The following is a 14640-nucleotide window of genomic DNA, read 5'->3' as shown; positions in this document are numbered from 1 at the left end:
GTGCTCACTGGAAGGACAGATCTTGAAGCTGAAGCTCTAATACTTTGGCCACCTCAGGAGAAGAGAAGACTCCCTGGAAAAGACCCTGATGTTGGGAAAGATCAAAATCAGGTTGCATGATCATCAAGCAGGTTGTCTGGAGGGGGCGCATGAAGCCCCCTCCTCCAAGGCAAGGCCTGTCCAGAGCCCTTTGGATCCCCTTCACTCTCAGAGCACATTCAGCAGGTCAAGTGCAAGAGAGAATATGCTACCTGACCCCCCCCCCCATGCACAAGAAGGTGTGTCCTTATCTGAAGCAAATCACTGCAGGTGCTTCCCATACGACATCCCCAGGTATAGAGTCATGCCCCTTTTTTGGACCCCCCCCCCCCGCAATATTCTGCAAGGTCTGGTCCCATGAACAAAAGTCTCCCTGATGACCTCAATGATCTTGCAGATCTAGAAGCAGCCAGGGCAGTTCCCTCTGCCCAGGCCAATGGCTCGTCTTGTCCAGAATCCTGTTCTCGCTGTGGCCAAGCAGATATAAGAAGGATTCAAGCCCAAGAGCAATATCCGCCCCTCCTGTGGCTTCCAGTAGCTGGTCTTTAGAGGCACTGCTGTCGCATGGACCAGTGGTACCAAATAGCATGGGAAACAGCCCTACTAGAAAAATTAACCAATAAACTGAAACTGGGACAAATAGAAGAAGACACCTTCACCCCGGTATGGCTCCCCTTTATCACATACACAGCCCAACAAGACAATGACAATAATCCACCAACAGCATACAAATCAATATGGCTAACCTGACCCCAAACCCCCACTCACACATGAAAACAAAGACCACCACAGCCAACCACAAATGAACAACCACATCCTGGGCCAACCCCAGCCTCTCTCACCACCAAAGGAACACAAGTGAACAGCAGAGAACCTGCACAAGCAACGCTGACACCAAACCCCACATATATGAAGTAAAATAGAAACATCGCCATCTGACCCCACCCCCACCCACCTTTCCCCCTCCACCTCTTTCCCCCTTTTCTTCCTAATGTCTCAACAGATGAAACTGATTTGTAAAAATGTGGGGGCGGAGCATTTTGGCTAATGGCCACCAAGAGCAGCTCTCCTCCTCCATGAACTTGTTTCATCCTCTCTTTGAGCCATCCAAGTTGGTGACCATTCCTGCCTCCTGTGGCAGGGAGTTCCACAGCTCAGCTATGTCCTGCATGAAGAAGGACCTTCATTTGCCCCGAATCTCCCAGCATTCAGCTTCACGGGATGTCCACGGGTTCTAGCGCTAGCAAAGAGGGAGAAAAACTTTCCTGTCCACTGTCCCCATGCCAGGCAACCCAGTCAGATGGGCAGGGTACAAATAATAAATTATTATCATTATAAACTTTGCATGTCACCTCTCACTTGCCTTTCACCTAACTAAAAAGTCTCAGACACTGCACCCTTTCTTCAGCTCTGCCTCTCCAGCTGCTCCACTCTGCAACCTGGTTGCCACAACTCAAGGGAAGCCAGCACAGAGTGTATCGTGGTCGTCTAAGCATTTGGTTAGCAGTGTGTGAGTTACAGCACTCAGGCCATCCTTGCCCAGGAAATAATCAAAGAAGGACCTTGTTTTGTCTGCCTGGAATCTCCTGCTTCTCATCTCCCTCCAGTTTTCTAGATCTGCTTCTTCCAAATGCCTTTGCAAACCTCCCCTTGCTTCTTCGTTCCTTCATGCTCAGGCGGCCTGCCAGGAAGAGGGCGCCCCGTGGCTGCTGTTCTGCCTCAGGTGCCTTTGCACAGCCCTGGGCCTCCTTCACCTCCAGCTGCCCTGGAGGCAGCTGAGCTGGCTTCCTTGCCCTGACCCAGAGGCCCCACCGGCACCAGCACCTGGCTGCCCTGTAGCCTAAGGCTGCCCGGAGGGGTCCAGCGTGAGCCAAAGTGAAACAGAAAACCCCTGAATACAACTCTGATCTACCTGCTTTTCTAAATTCAGATTATTTGGAGGAAGGCTAGCATCTCCCCAAGGCAGAAACGCCCTCCCCACAAGTCACTCTGTGGCTCTGGCTGGGTCTGGGGATCACAGAATCCTAGAGCTGGAAGGGTCATCAAGCCCAACCGCCTGCAATGCTGCCAGCCAGGTTTTCTCTCTCTGCTTGGCAAGGCTTAGCCTGTAGAAACAGCCTCTGCCAACGTGGCACCTTCCCTCTGCCCAAAGCAGCACCACCTGGAGTTGGGGGTCCAAGCCCTTTGGAGGGCACGTGGTTGGGGACTGATCCCTGCTCCCCTCAACTGCACTTGGGCTCTCCTATCATCTTTGAAGTCTCTCAGCCTCACTCACCTCGCAGAGGGTTTGTTGTGGGGGAGGAAGGGAAAAGGAGATTGTTAGCTGCTTTGAGACTTCTTAAAAGGTAAGGTTAAAGGGACCCCTGACCATTAGGTCCAGTCATGACTCACCCTGGGGTTGCGGCGCCTATTTATCTACTTGCACTTTGACGTGCTTTGGAACTGCTAGGTTGGCAGGAGCAGGGACCGAGCAACGGAGATCACCCCGTCGCGGGGATTCGAACCACCGACGTTCTGATCGGCAAGCAACCGCAGCAGGCGCTGCAAACTCTCCAGGGGGTTGACTGGCCCCGCAAAGGCGCCCTCCTCCTTTGTCTTCCGAGACAGACGGATGCCAACCTGGGGCGGGGGTTCCCAGGGGTCCTATAGTCCAGCCCGCTTGCAACGCAGGCGCCTCAGCTGCGGCATCCCAACAGCTTCGTGGGCATCATTTGGGCGCCGCTGCGAATGGTCCCTAAGCGCGGTGCAAGGAGCGCCCCGATGCCCCGGGGGGGCTGGAAGCTGCCGGGACCGACCATCGCCGAGCAGCCCCCTCCTCGGACCCGGACGAGGAGTCCCGCGCCTCCGCCGCTCCGCTTCTCCTGGTAGGGACATTCCGGGCGGGCTCGTGTCCGCGGGGGCGCCGCCTCGGAGGGGCTCCGCCTCGCCGGATTGGCTGGCTGAGGACGCCCCCTCGGCCTCCGTCGCCGCCCCCCGGCCCGGCCTTATAAAGGGGGCGCCGCCCGCCGGCCAGAGCAGAGATGCGGTGGCGCCTGGTTCCCTGGACGGCGGTGTGGGGCGGCTGCGCCTTCCTGACATTGGTGAGTGGCGCTTTCGCTTTCGATTCGGGAGGGAGGGCGCCGCGCCCACCCCTGCGCTCCCTCCCAATTGGAGACCCCCGGGCGAGGGGCGGGCAAGCGGGAGCCCATCCCGGGAAAGCCCCCCCGCGCCGATCCAGGTCCAGTTCCTCTTTCGGCGCCTGGGAATCCCCCTCGTCCCGGAGCTGCTGCCTCGCCCTTTTCCGGGGGGGGGGTCCTCACTCTAGTTGTGACTTGATCGATTTACCAAAGCGATCCCCAACCTAGATCCCCAAAGTAAACCGGCGCGCCCTCCGGGGCCCCTCTCGCCCCTCTGGCCACTGGGGGGGGGCGGATCTGGACTTCACGGCCCTCTTCTTCTCCCGGATGGCATTCCTGCATCGCAGGGGGTTGGACTAGATGGGCTTTGGGGGTCCCTTCCGACTGTGCCATTCCCGAACTTGACGGCCCCTTCGGACGGAGCAGTGCCAAGCCGAGTCTTTGGGGGACGGGGAGGGTCTCGTCTCCTCCCGTTCGGGGAGGCAGGACCGCTGCCCGCCCCCCAAGCGCGACGCTCTGGGGAGAAAGAGCGACCCTGCCGCAAGCCAGGCTTTCCTTTCCCCGGGAAAAGCGAGCCCCGGTGGCTCAGCCTCCCTCCGGGCAGGTTCCCTTTGGCTCCCCTGCAGCTTGGAGGGGGCGGGCTGCCCCTTGTGGGTCTCTCTGGGCGACTGGAAACCGGACCCCAAAGTATGGGCTAAGCGGCGGCCGGATCCCGCATCTCTCGGGGGCGCAGAGGTTTCCAAGGCGAGCGGCGCCCAGATGCGCTTTTAGGAGCGCTTTGCTCCTTGCGCCGGAGATAAAGCCTTGCGTGCCGCTTGGACTGTGGCTTGGGGGGAGCTGGGGCTGGGGGGGGTGAGGATGATGAAGATGGGGCTGTGACTAACCCTCCTCCTGCGGTGCAGTGCCTGGCGTTGGAGCTGCGGAGCCCGAGCTGCTCCGCCACCGAGTACCTGGAAGGGGGACGGTGCTGCCAGAAATGTGGCCCAGGTAATAAGCTGCGCGGACGCGACTCTTGCTTTTCCTCTTGGGGCTCCTCCGAGCCCCCACCCTGCCCTAGAGCCCCGGGGGGCTGGGGGGGCTTCTCACGGGAGGCGGGCAAAGGGACGATGTCAACAGCACGGTTTCTCTATCAAGTGACATGCCGCTTATGTGCTTTGTAAGGGCTTTGAAGCGGTTTGCGCTGATGAAATCAACGGGGAAAGCCGTACTGTAATTAAAGCACACAATCGTGATTCTTTCACGGCATTAAAACCCCCTTAATTAAAAGACACAGCTAAATCAGCCAATTAAAAGCCTTTCCAATTAAAGCAGTTCAAAAACAGTTGATACAGTTAAGATTAGACGTTTGAGCGGAGGGGAATATTTATACCTATTTATTGGCGTTTCTGTCCCTGTTTTCTTCAAGGGGGTCTGCTTGGTGTCCCCCCCCCCCCACGAACTCTGTTTCATTTAATCCTCAGAACAGCCCTGTGAGGTAGGCTAGGCTGAGAGGCAGGGACTGGTCCCCAAGATCTTCATGGCTGAGTGAGGATTTGAACCCTGATCTGCCAGGTCCAGTGCTCTAACCACTGTGCCACACTCTCTTGAATACAGATGACTCTCTGAAAATCAGAGTTGCATGGATAGCCCACCTGGGCAGATTCCACCCCCCATAGCACTTTTCCTCACAACCTTTGAGCCAGTTGGGGATCACAGAATAGGAAGGGACCCCAAGGGCCATGTAGTCCAACCCCACAATGTCTCTGGAAATAAAACTGCCCCCGTCCAAAATCTCTCCCACCCCCGGCCCTCCTCCTGGGCCACTCAGGACGAGAGGAATGTGGGGACCTCTTTGGGCTGCTTGGGCCAGATCATTCTGGGCAGGGTTGTCCAACTGTCCGTCATACGATGTCACTATGACGTCATAATTTACAGGTGGGTTGTCCTGCCCACCTGTCCAAACTCCTTGCGGAGCTGGAGGAAACCCCAGGAAGAATCCTAAGGAGCTTGAGGTGACATACATGGCTCCCCCCCCCCCAAGTTAATCCCCACAACAACCCTGTGAGGCAGATTAAGCTGAGAGAGGGGGGCGGTGACCCCCCCCCAAGGCCACCCATTGAGTTTCATGGCTGAGCGGAGATTTGAGCCCTGGACCCCTCCCAGGTCTTAGCCCAGCACTCTAACCACTGAGCCACACTGCCTCTTAAGATGCAGCAGTAAAAGGGGGGCAAAGAGGGAGAGAAAGAAGCTTCTCTTGCCCCTTCATTCTCTCCCCTCAACTGCTGTGTTCACTGGGGGGGGGGGCGTGGGAAGGACGGCCAAGCCATCCTGGGCTGCCCCTTTCAACCTCTGAGGACCGAAAGGATGAGGGCAGCTCTGGGAGGGAGGAGCGGGTGCCATGGGATGGAAATGGGGGCCCCTCCTTGCGCAAGGGGCGGGGGGGATGGGGAGGAGCCCCCAGAACCCCCTTCTCCCTTGGAAAGCCCACCCTTCTCAGTCTGACGCCATCTCTAGGGCTGCTCAGGATTTCTCCACCCTAGGAAGAGCCTGTTGCTGGATCCGGCCAAAGGCCCACCTAGTCCAGCCTCCTGCTCTCCCTGTGGCCGACCAGATGTCCATAGTGGGCAAAACACAGGCGGGATTCAACACAAGAGAAACTCTCCCCTCCTGTGGTTTCCAGCAACCGGGATTTCATTTTCATTTTCACTTTTAATTTGTATATCCCCTTCCTATATTACTGTACACGAAGCAGTTTCCAGCCTCCAAATATACAACACACACCTACAGTGATGGCCAAACTTGGCCCTCCAGCTGTTTTGGGACTACAACTCCCATCATCCCTGACACCACTGGTCCTGTTAGCTAGGGATGATGGGAGTTGTAGTCCCAAACAGCTGGAGGCCCAAGTTTGGCCATAATAAACTAATCCAATACAAACAGTCATTGTCAAACATAACTTTGAAATGGAAAGACATATCAAATAAAGTAATATTCAATAATCTATTAGAATATGATAGTACACAATAAAATTAACACTCAGAAGCTCAGCAAATGATAACAGAAATTCACTCTTAATAATTACAATAACTACTTACTAAACGATGATCAATGAAAATAACTACAATTAACGGTGCATAAAATACCACAATATATACAAAAGAATGTGAAAGGATGAAATTGAGAAACAAAGACACACAACTTCTAACACTACTTTTTCCTGTGGGAGGGAGTTCCATAGGCCAACTGCCCCTCTCCTGCGTCCTGCATCTCCCAGGGAGGTGGACTTTCCAAAGAGTTTCCCCATGCCAAAGAGATGTCGCTCTGCTGCTGAGCCCTGGCCCCTTCCTATCCCCCCACCCCTGTCCATGCCAGTCTCCGCTGGAATCGCATCTGCCCCCCTCGCAGGCACGGCCCTTTCCCCGCCCGAGGTGCCAGCGCTCACCGGGTCTCCTCGTGTGTTTGCAGGCACCAAGGTGCAGGCGCTCTGCTCCGAGAGCTCAGAGACGCAGTGCGCAGCCTGCGAGGCTCAGCACTTCCAGGCCGGCTGGACCAAGGAGAAGCACTGCGCCCCACAGGCCTATTGCGACGAGAGTAAGTGGGGGTTCCCTGTGTGTGTCTCCTTCTCCCTTCACCGCCGGACAGACTCTGGCCATGTCCTGCCTCCAGAGCAGCCCACTGTCATATCACGGAGCTGGAAATAAGCCCATATATTTCACACCTGGCAACCCACGAGCCCCTTTGGTTTCAGATGGGTATCCGAGTCTACAAAGCCCAGGGCACAATTTTTCATGGCCCTCCAGGGCCACATTAGGCACGTGGGTGGCGCTGTGGGTTAAACCACAGAGCCTAGGGCTTGCCGATCAGAAGGTCGTGGTTCGAATCCCGGTGACGGGGTGAGCTCCTGTTGCTTGGTCCCTGCTCCTGCCAACCTAGCAGTTTGAAAGCACGTCAAAGTGCAAGTAGATCAATAGGTACCGCTCTGGCGGGAAGGTAAACGGCGTTTCCATGCGCTGCTCTGGTTCGCCAGAAGTGGCTTAGTCATGCTGGCCACATCACCCGGAAGCTGTGCGCTGGCTCCCTTGGCCAGTAAAGCGAGATGAGCGCTGCAACCCCAGAGTCATCCACGACTGGGCCTAATGGTCAGGGGTCCCTTTACCTTTACAGCCTCATTGGCCAGAGGCGTAGAGCAAAATATGCATCAGGAGGCTTCGTTTGGTCAGAATCGAGTCTATACTTCCGGAGTTAATAATAGACTCATAGAATCTATAGGAGCTGGAAGGGACCCCAAGGGTCATCAAGTCCAACCCCCTGCAATGCAAGGATCACAGTTAAGTATCCATGACAGATGGCTATCCGACCTCTGCTTAAAAACCTCCGAGGAAGGAGAGCCCACCGCTTCCCCAAGGGAGACTGTTCCGCTGCTGAAACTTTCTGATGGCCAGAAAGTTCTTCCTGATGTTGAGTCAGAATCTCCTTCCTTGAAGCCTTGGGTTCGGGTCCTACCCTCTGAAGCGGCAGAAAAGAAGCTTGCTTCATCTTCCATGGGGCAGCCCTTGAGATATTAGAAGGTGGCTCTCAGCCTCCTCTTTCCCAGGCTATACACACCCAGATGTGTATAGCCACTCCTCATCCAAGGCCTTGATCTCCACCCTCCCCTCTCTCTTCCCTGCTTGTGGGTTTCCCAGACTGCGCATCTGCTTGGCTGCTGGACTCAGATGGTACAAGGGCCCGATTCAGCTCCAAGGCTCTCCTCCTTCTTCTCTCCCCCTCCTCCAGATGCCGGTTTCCTTGTGTACACAGAAGGGGACGCCACGCGGAACGTCGTCTGCCACTGTCGGACCGGCACCCACTGCTCCAGCCGGGAGTGCCTGACCTGCAGGGTGAACCGAGAGTGCCCAGCGGGCGAAGGCGTCCAGCGCCAAGGTGAGCCAGGAGGAGGAGGAACACGGGGGGCTGCTGGGCTGGGCTCCCTACATCGTATGGTGAAATTACTCACTCTGCACGTGCTCACATCCCAGGGATGAATCGGGCTCATCCTTTCTATGAACAGATGCAGAGGAAAGCCCCCCATCCTCTCCCATGGGATCCTGTGGGTCCCATGGATGCTTTTGTTGCAATTCCAGCATTTCCTGGGGTTGGACTCGATGACCTTGGGGGGTCCCTCCCACCTCTGCAATTCTAGGCTGGGGATTGTGGGGGGTGCAGAAGTCGGCTGGACTTTCCCTTCCGGTGGGATTTCTCCCCACACCCAGCCAGCCCTGGAGGGGCATTGCTGCAGGAGCTGCATGGACCCCCCCCCGGCCCCGCATCCTGCAGATATGAGGGCTGCTGGAGCCTGTGGCCCCAGCCCCATGCAGGATGCCTCAGGGCCTGGCGTGTGACGCTGCCTCTCGTCTTCCTTCCAGCCACCCACCTGAACGACACAGTCTGCATGGCATGCCCTCCTGGCTCCTTCTCCAACATCTCTTCTGCCAGCGCTCAATGCCAACCCTGGAGCAGGTGAGATGAGCGGGACGGGACGGGACGGGGGGCGTGGTCGAACTGGAGCCGGTTGGAGGATGGATGGCGGCTAACAGATTGAGGTTGAATCCGCGGAGATTGGATGGATGGATGGATGGCGGCTAACAGATTGAGCGGCCGCGGAGACCACATAACACCAGTCCTGAGAGATCTGCATTGGCTCTCAGTACGTTTCCGAGCACAATTCAAAGTTTTGGTGCTGACCTTGAAAGCCCTAAATGCCCTCAGCCCAGTATACCTGAAGGAGCGTCTCCACCCCCATCGTTCTGCCTGGACACTGAGGTCCAGCTCTGAGGGCCTTTTGGCAGTTCCCTCATTGCGAGAAGTGAGGTTACAGGGAACCAGGCAAAGGGCCTTCTCAGTGGTGGTGCCCGTCCTTTGGAATGCCCTCCCTTCAGATGTGAAGGAAATAAGCAGCTATCTTCTCTTTAAAAGACATCTGAAGGCAGCCCTGTTCAGGGAAGTTTTTAATATTTAATGCTGCATTGTTTTTAACACTCAATTGGGAGCTGCCCAGAGTGGCTGGGGAAACTCAGCCAGATGGGTGGGATATAAATAATAAATTATTATTATTATTATTATTATTATTATTATTATTATTATTATTATTACGCTGGCACATTGCAGTTGGGCAGGAGACGCTGGCAGACTCTGCGTGACGGGGTCTTGCTGGGAAAGGAAGTTGCCTGCATGGCTAACCTTGCAATTCATGCAAATGTGTGCAGCTGAGCCCAGGTGCCAGTTTAAGAAAAGCAGCTCTGCCTGTGGGGGGTGGGTGGGGGGGTATTTGGAGTCAAGCTGCTTATCTGCATTTTGGGGGGGGGCTTCACGTACCGCTGCTTCTCTCTTCCAAACCGAAACAGGGGCTTGCGCACACTTGCGCGCCTGTCAGGGCTTCGCTTGCGAAATGCTCATGTGGTGCAAACCCTTCTTAAGAGTCTGCCTCTGTCTCCGCAGCTGCGAGGATGGAAAGATGGTGCGGCTGGCAAACGGGACCCACAGTTCGGATGTGGTTTGCGGTGAGTGAGCTCCCAGCCAGAGGTGTGGGCAAGGGAGGGGCTGCCAGAAGGGCTGGTGCCTTGGGCATGTGGAGGGCGGCTTTCTCTTCGGCTTGGAAGGTACCGTGTCCAGGGCTGGATGTGGGCAAACTGGATGGGTCTGGTAACCAAGCCTGATGAGGAACGGTTGAAGGAGCTGAGTATAGGTAGATAAACTTTATTCGCATTAGCCAACAGCCATGGCAACATAAAACAAGCAATATATACAAATAAGGTAAAGGTAAAGGGACCCCTGACCATTAGGTCCAGTCATGACCGACTCGGGGGTTGCGGCGCTCATCTCGCTTTATTGGCCGAGGGAGCCGGCGTACCGCTTCCGGGTCATGTGGCCAGCATGACCAAGCCGCTTCTGGCAAACCAGAGCAGCGCATGGAAATGCCCTTTACCTTCCCACTGGAGCGGTACCTATTTATCTTCTTGCACTTTGACGTGCTTTCGAACTGCTAGGTGGGCAGGAGCAGGGACCGAGCAACGGGAGCTCACCCCGTCACGGGGATTCGAACCGCCGACCTTCTGATCAGGAAGTCCTAGGCTCTGTGGTTTAACCCACAGCGCCACCTGTGTCCATACACACACACACACACACACACACACACGAATAGCAATGGGTAAAAAGGGCAATCAAATGACCAAGATTATCCTTCAGATAGTGGCCCTTGATCTCATTGCACCCTCGATAAACCTAGCACCCTTTGCTGTTGTCTGATCATTTTGATCTGATAAAATAAAGAACAACGTGTCCTCAGATGGACGGCCTGGGATGGTAAAGTATGGAGCTGGGTATGTTCAGCCTGGAAAAGAAGAGACTCGGAGGAGATGTGAGAGCCATCGTCAAATATCTCCAGGGCTGCCCCATGGAAGAGGGAGCATGCATGTTTTCTCCTTCAAATTCCAAGAAAGGAGATTCCAGCTGAACATCAGGCAGACCTTTCTGCTAACAAGAGCTCTTGGACAGTGGGGTGGTCTCCCCTGAGATGTGGTGGGCTCTCCTTCCTTAGAGGTTTTGAGCAGAGGTTGAAGGGCTGCCTGCCAAGGATTCTTCAGCTGCCGTTCCTGTATTGCAGGGGGTTGGGCTGAATGAAGGGAGATCTTACTGGGGAAATGCCTTCTCCCTTTGTCAGCTGTGACATTGCCGGGGGGGGGGGCAGGAACACTCTTGCCTGGCTTCCAGTTCTTATCCAGAATGGCCTGGAGGTGGCCGGGGAGGACTGCTAGCAGGGCCTGCTCCGCGCAGCCCCCTCAGAGGGAATGAAGAAGCTGGGTCTGGCTGTTCTTGTGTTCTGAGGCTGTACTGAGGAAGGAGGTCAAAGAAATTATCCCAGTGAAGCTGTCAGATGGAGCTGTTTGGAGCAGGGGCTGCAGCAGATCTGGAGGGGGGAGGGTGGGCTTCATCCTGCTCAATTGCTGCTGAGCATCAAAGAGGCTGGACCAAGATGCTTCTTCCTATGCTTTCATTGGCTCTTACGGTGTTTGTTTACTGCATTCATATCCCCCCTTCCAATTAAATCCCTGTGAGGTAGGTTAGGCTGAGAGGCAGGGACCGCCCCCCCCCCAGGCCACTCAGTGAGCTTCCAGGCCAAGTGTGGGGATTTGCACCCTGGCCTCCCAGGTCCTGGTCTGATGCTCTAACCACTGCTCCACACTCTCCTTATCCTTTCTTCCATTTCTCTTCTTTCCTCCCAAAGGGGCCCAGGGGCCAGTCCAGCCTACCTCACAGGGTTGTTGTCAGAATTCAATGGGGAGAGGGAGACCCACGCACATCCCCCTTGAAAGGTGGCCTATAGATGTAATAAAGAAATAAATAAAAACAAGAGACCTGCCCACACGGTCCGGCTGCATCAACTGAGACGGATCCCGTGAGCCAGGATTCGCTGGTGCTTCAGGGATCTCCCAGTGAGCCTGGGGCATTAAGTGGGGCAGGATCCGCCACTCCCAGGGCTTCGCAAATCTCCCACCGCAGGCTGCGCAGTGGCCTCCCATTAAAAAGGCAACGCTGATCCGGACCAGCCGCTTTATTTTTAACTCCGCAACGTTCTAAAAATAAGGTGTTTTTCCTTTGAGAAAAAAGCCACCCTTCACAATAACTCTTTAAATGGCTGCCTTTAAGAAACCTTTAGCGAAAGCTAAATTTGTTTTGGTTTAACTCTGCTTGACGCCTTGCTGATCGCCTAGCGCCTAATTGTCTTCCTTCGCTGTCGGGCACAAAGAGGAGGTCAATGCAGAAGACCCAGAAGTATTTAAGGGCTGTTTGTTCCATGGGGGCAGCGAGGGGGGGGGAGTGGAGGGGGAAGAGGGGTTGGTCCCAGAGGATTCCTGCGCTGGGGAGGGGAATTGCAGGGGGTTGGTCTAGATGGCCCTTGGGGTCCCTTCCAACCCTGTGCTTCTGCCCGCAGGGGTGTGCCCTGGTTGCCCTGGCGGTGAGGGGTTTCATGTGGCTCTTTTTCTGCACCCTCCCACAGGTGTCCTGCCCACACAGCCCCCCCAGGAAGAAGCCAGGAGGACCCACGTGCTGCTGGTAGTTCCCCTGGTGGCCATCCTTGGGCTGCTGGCGGGGACCCTGTTCCTCCTACGTTGCCATCGGAGGCGCCAGGGTGAGTCACTGGATGGGGGGCTGCTGCTTGGGAGGGGGTCTGAAGGGGGGGAGTCCCTTGTGCCAGGCCGGATTGAGGTTGGATGCGGCCCTCAGCTCCTGAAGTTAATGGGGCCTTTTCTATGTCCAGCTGTCCTTTGTCCACAACAAATTATCACTGTTTTTTTGCGTTGAATGGATGCTATATGGTAATTTATGGACCTCATAGGTATCTCAAGCCATTTGCACATCACAAAGTATGTGTTGCATCAAAGTAATTGTTGAACTGAAATACAGTGAAGAACCCGTGATATTTGAGGGAGCAGGCTAGCAGGCGGGGCCTATGACTTACATCATAGTTACATCAACTGTTAAGAACAGTTTCAGGTTAAGAACGGACCTCCAGAATGAATTAAGTTCGTAACTAGAGGTCCCACTGTAAAATAAGACCTACACACAGCAACAGTGTTTTGTGTTGTGTTGTGTAGAGCTGCCTGCCTCTCGGGGCCCCCTAACAGTGGGGTCCTGTAACAGAAAGAGGGGTGCTTTCATTTCCCACTCTTTGGGGTGAGCTCCCTTCTCCCAGGTGCCTGTCGCTGCCTTTCCCCTGAGGGTTGTTGTGTGCCCCCCCAAAAACCAGCCAGGGGTCTCCCTATCCAGCCTTGACTGTTTCCCTTTCTCCTGCCTAGATCTCTGGAAGCCTCCACTGAATCAGGTGAGTGAGCCAAAGGGCCTTTGGGGAGGGGGCTTCTGCTGCTGTTGGCAGCAGGCGGGAGGCCCTGGTCCCGGATGCTGCTGCATGTCCCTGCTGAACCTGCCGCCCTCCCTGCATCTCTCTTTGCAGCCAGAGGCCCCTGTGGGCCACGAGAGGCCGCAACCTGAGGAGACAGAGGAGCCTGCCTTCCCCGTCCAGGAGACGCTGCTTGGGGGCCAGCCTGTGGCCCAGGAAGATGGCAAGGAGAGCCGCCTCGCAGAGCAGGAGCAGAGCTGAGCCCCCTGCCTCCGTCGTCTCTGCCCCCCACCGCCGGCTGGCTCTGGACGCTTCCCTGCAGGTCCTCCTCCTCCTCCTCCTGCAGGACTTTGTCCTGGACCCCCCTCAAAATCAGGGTGGGTGGGGCTTGCCCCGGTGGGGGTGGAGAGGGCCTGCCCGCCAGAAAGTGGGAGGGGTGAGGTGGCATTGCAGGGGGTTGGACTAGATGACCCTCGGGGTCCCCCTTCCAGCTGTGATTCTAGGGCAGTAAAGGCACCACCTGCCCCTGGTCTGCTTCTGCTTGGCAGCAAGCCTGCAGACCTAGTGGGGAGACCTTGGAGCTGAACCTCTAACCATCGAGGGGCTTCTGTGCAGCAGTTAAATAAACTCCTGGGGGTTGGGGGGGAAGCTGTGTGTTCGCTGCCAGCCAGGAATTATTCCTCGTTCCCCAAGAGTTGCCCCCTTTTCTCCTGTTCAGCTGTGGAAGGGATTCTCCTTCCCTGGAAGTTTTTCAGCAGAGGTTGGGTGGCCATCTGCCAGGGATGCTTTCGCCGAGATTCCTGCATTGCAAGGGGGCTGGACTGGGTGACCTTTGGGGGTCCCTCCCAGAGAGACAGCCGCTTCAATGGGCTTTGCCCTCTCTTGGGTGGGGGAGCGACCTGAGCCTTGCAGAGTGCCTTCTCCAGCAGAGGTGGGCAGGGGAGGGGAAGCAGCCCCAGAGATACGGGGTGTGGGGTGCATTGGGTCCACAGCCCTCTGCCTCTCTGGGTGCTTCTGGAGCCTCGCTCTGGGCTGGGTGTCCTGGGCAGCAAAGGGGTCACTTTAAACAGAGAGTGTCACTTCATGGTTTTTATAGGAACCAGTTTTTATAAACCATTTTTAATAGGACTGTGTTGCAGGTCTTTGCTGTTGTCTTCCGGCCAGAGAGTTGGGGATAATAACTTGTTTGTACAATTCCTCCATCTTCTCTTCCCTGCAAAAACACATTTTATTGTTTTCACTTCTATAAATCAGAAGCAACAATCCAGATTCGGCCAGCCCACCCCAATTTCTGTATCTGCCATGTCGGTCTACGTGGGTCGAGCCGCCTCCATCCTTCAAGGGAAGGAATGCCTTTCTTGTCTCATTCATCTTTTTATACTGTATTTTATGCTGCTTCCACAATTAAGTGTTTTATATTTGTTGTTAGCTGCCCTGAGCCCAGTTTTCTGAACCCTGAAGGGCAGGGTATAAATAAAAATGTATTTATTATTATTATTTACTTTCTTTCATCCCGGAAACTGAATGTGTCTTTTGAGCACACACACACCTGACTTGCCTTGTGTGGGGGTCTTCAGTTTGGGGGCTGTGGCAGAATCTCTGCTGCCCCCCCCAGTAACATCTTCTCCT

At 55.5% G+C, this 14640-nt stretch overlaps 1 protein-coding gene across 2 annotated transcripts; it reads left to right on the top strand.

The window, feature by feature from the left end:
• The first annotated feature begins 3030 nt into the window (after window positions 1-3030).
• CD40 (CD40 molecule) lies at window positions 3031-13547 on the top strand. 2 transcript variants are annotated; one of them, XR_014169773.1, is made up of 10 exons: window positions 3031-3119; window positions 4058-4142; window positions 6600-6725; window positions 7911-8057; window positions 8540-8633; window positions 9612-9673; window positions 12172-12303; window positions 12971-12996; window positions 13126-13363; window positions 13422-13547. XR_014169773.1 is itself a non-coding variant. In XM_081917268.1 (9 exons), exons 1-9 carry the CDS (start codon window positions 3060-3062, stop codon window positions 13270-13272), a joined length of 879 nt encoding a protein of 292 aa, XP_081773394.1. In that variant the 5' UTR covers window positions 3031-3059; the 3' UTR covers window positions 13273-13547. The 2 variants fall into 2 exon arrangements, 1 of the variants encoding a protein (XP_081773394.1); XM_081917268.1 differs by having other exon boundaries at window positions 13126-13547.
• The last annotated feature ends 1093 nt before the right edge of the window (window positions 13548-14640 follow it).

This window comes from Podarcis melisellensis (genome assembly GCF_964234715.1).
Source record: "Podarcis melisellensis genome assembly, chromosome: 6".
NCBI lineage: Eukaryota > Metazoa > Chordata > Lepidosauria > Squamata > Lacertidae > Podarcis > Podarcis melisellensis.
The sequence above is the reverse complement of the archived record's forward strand: the minus strand, read 5'-3'. Positions and strand labels throughout refer to the sequence as shown.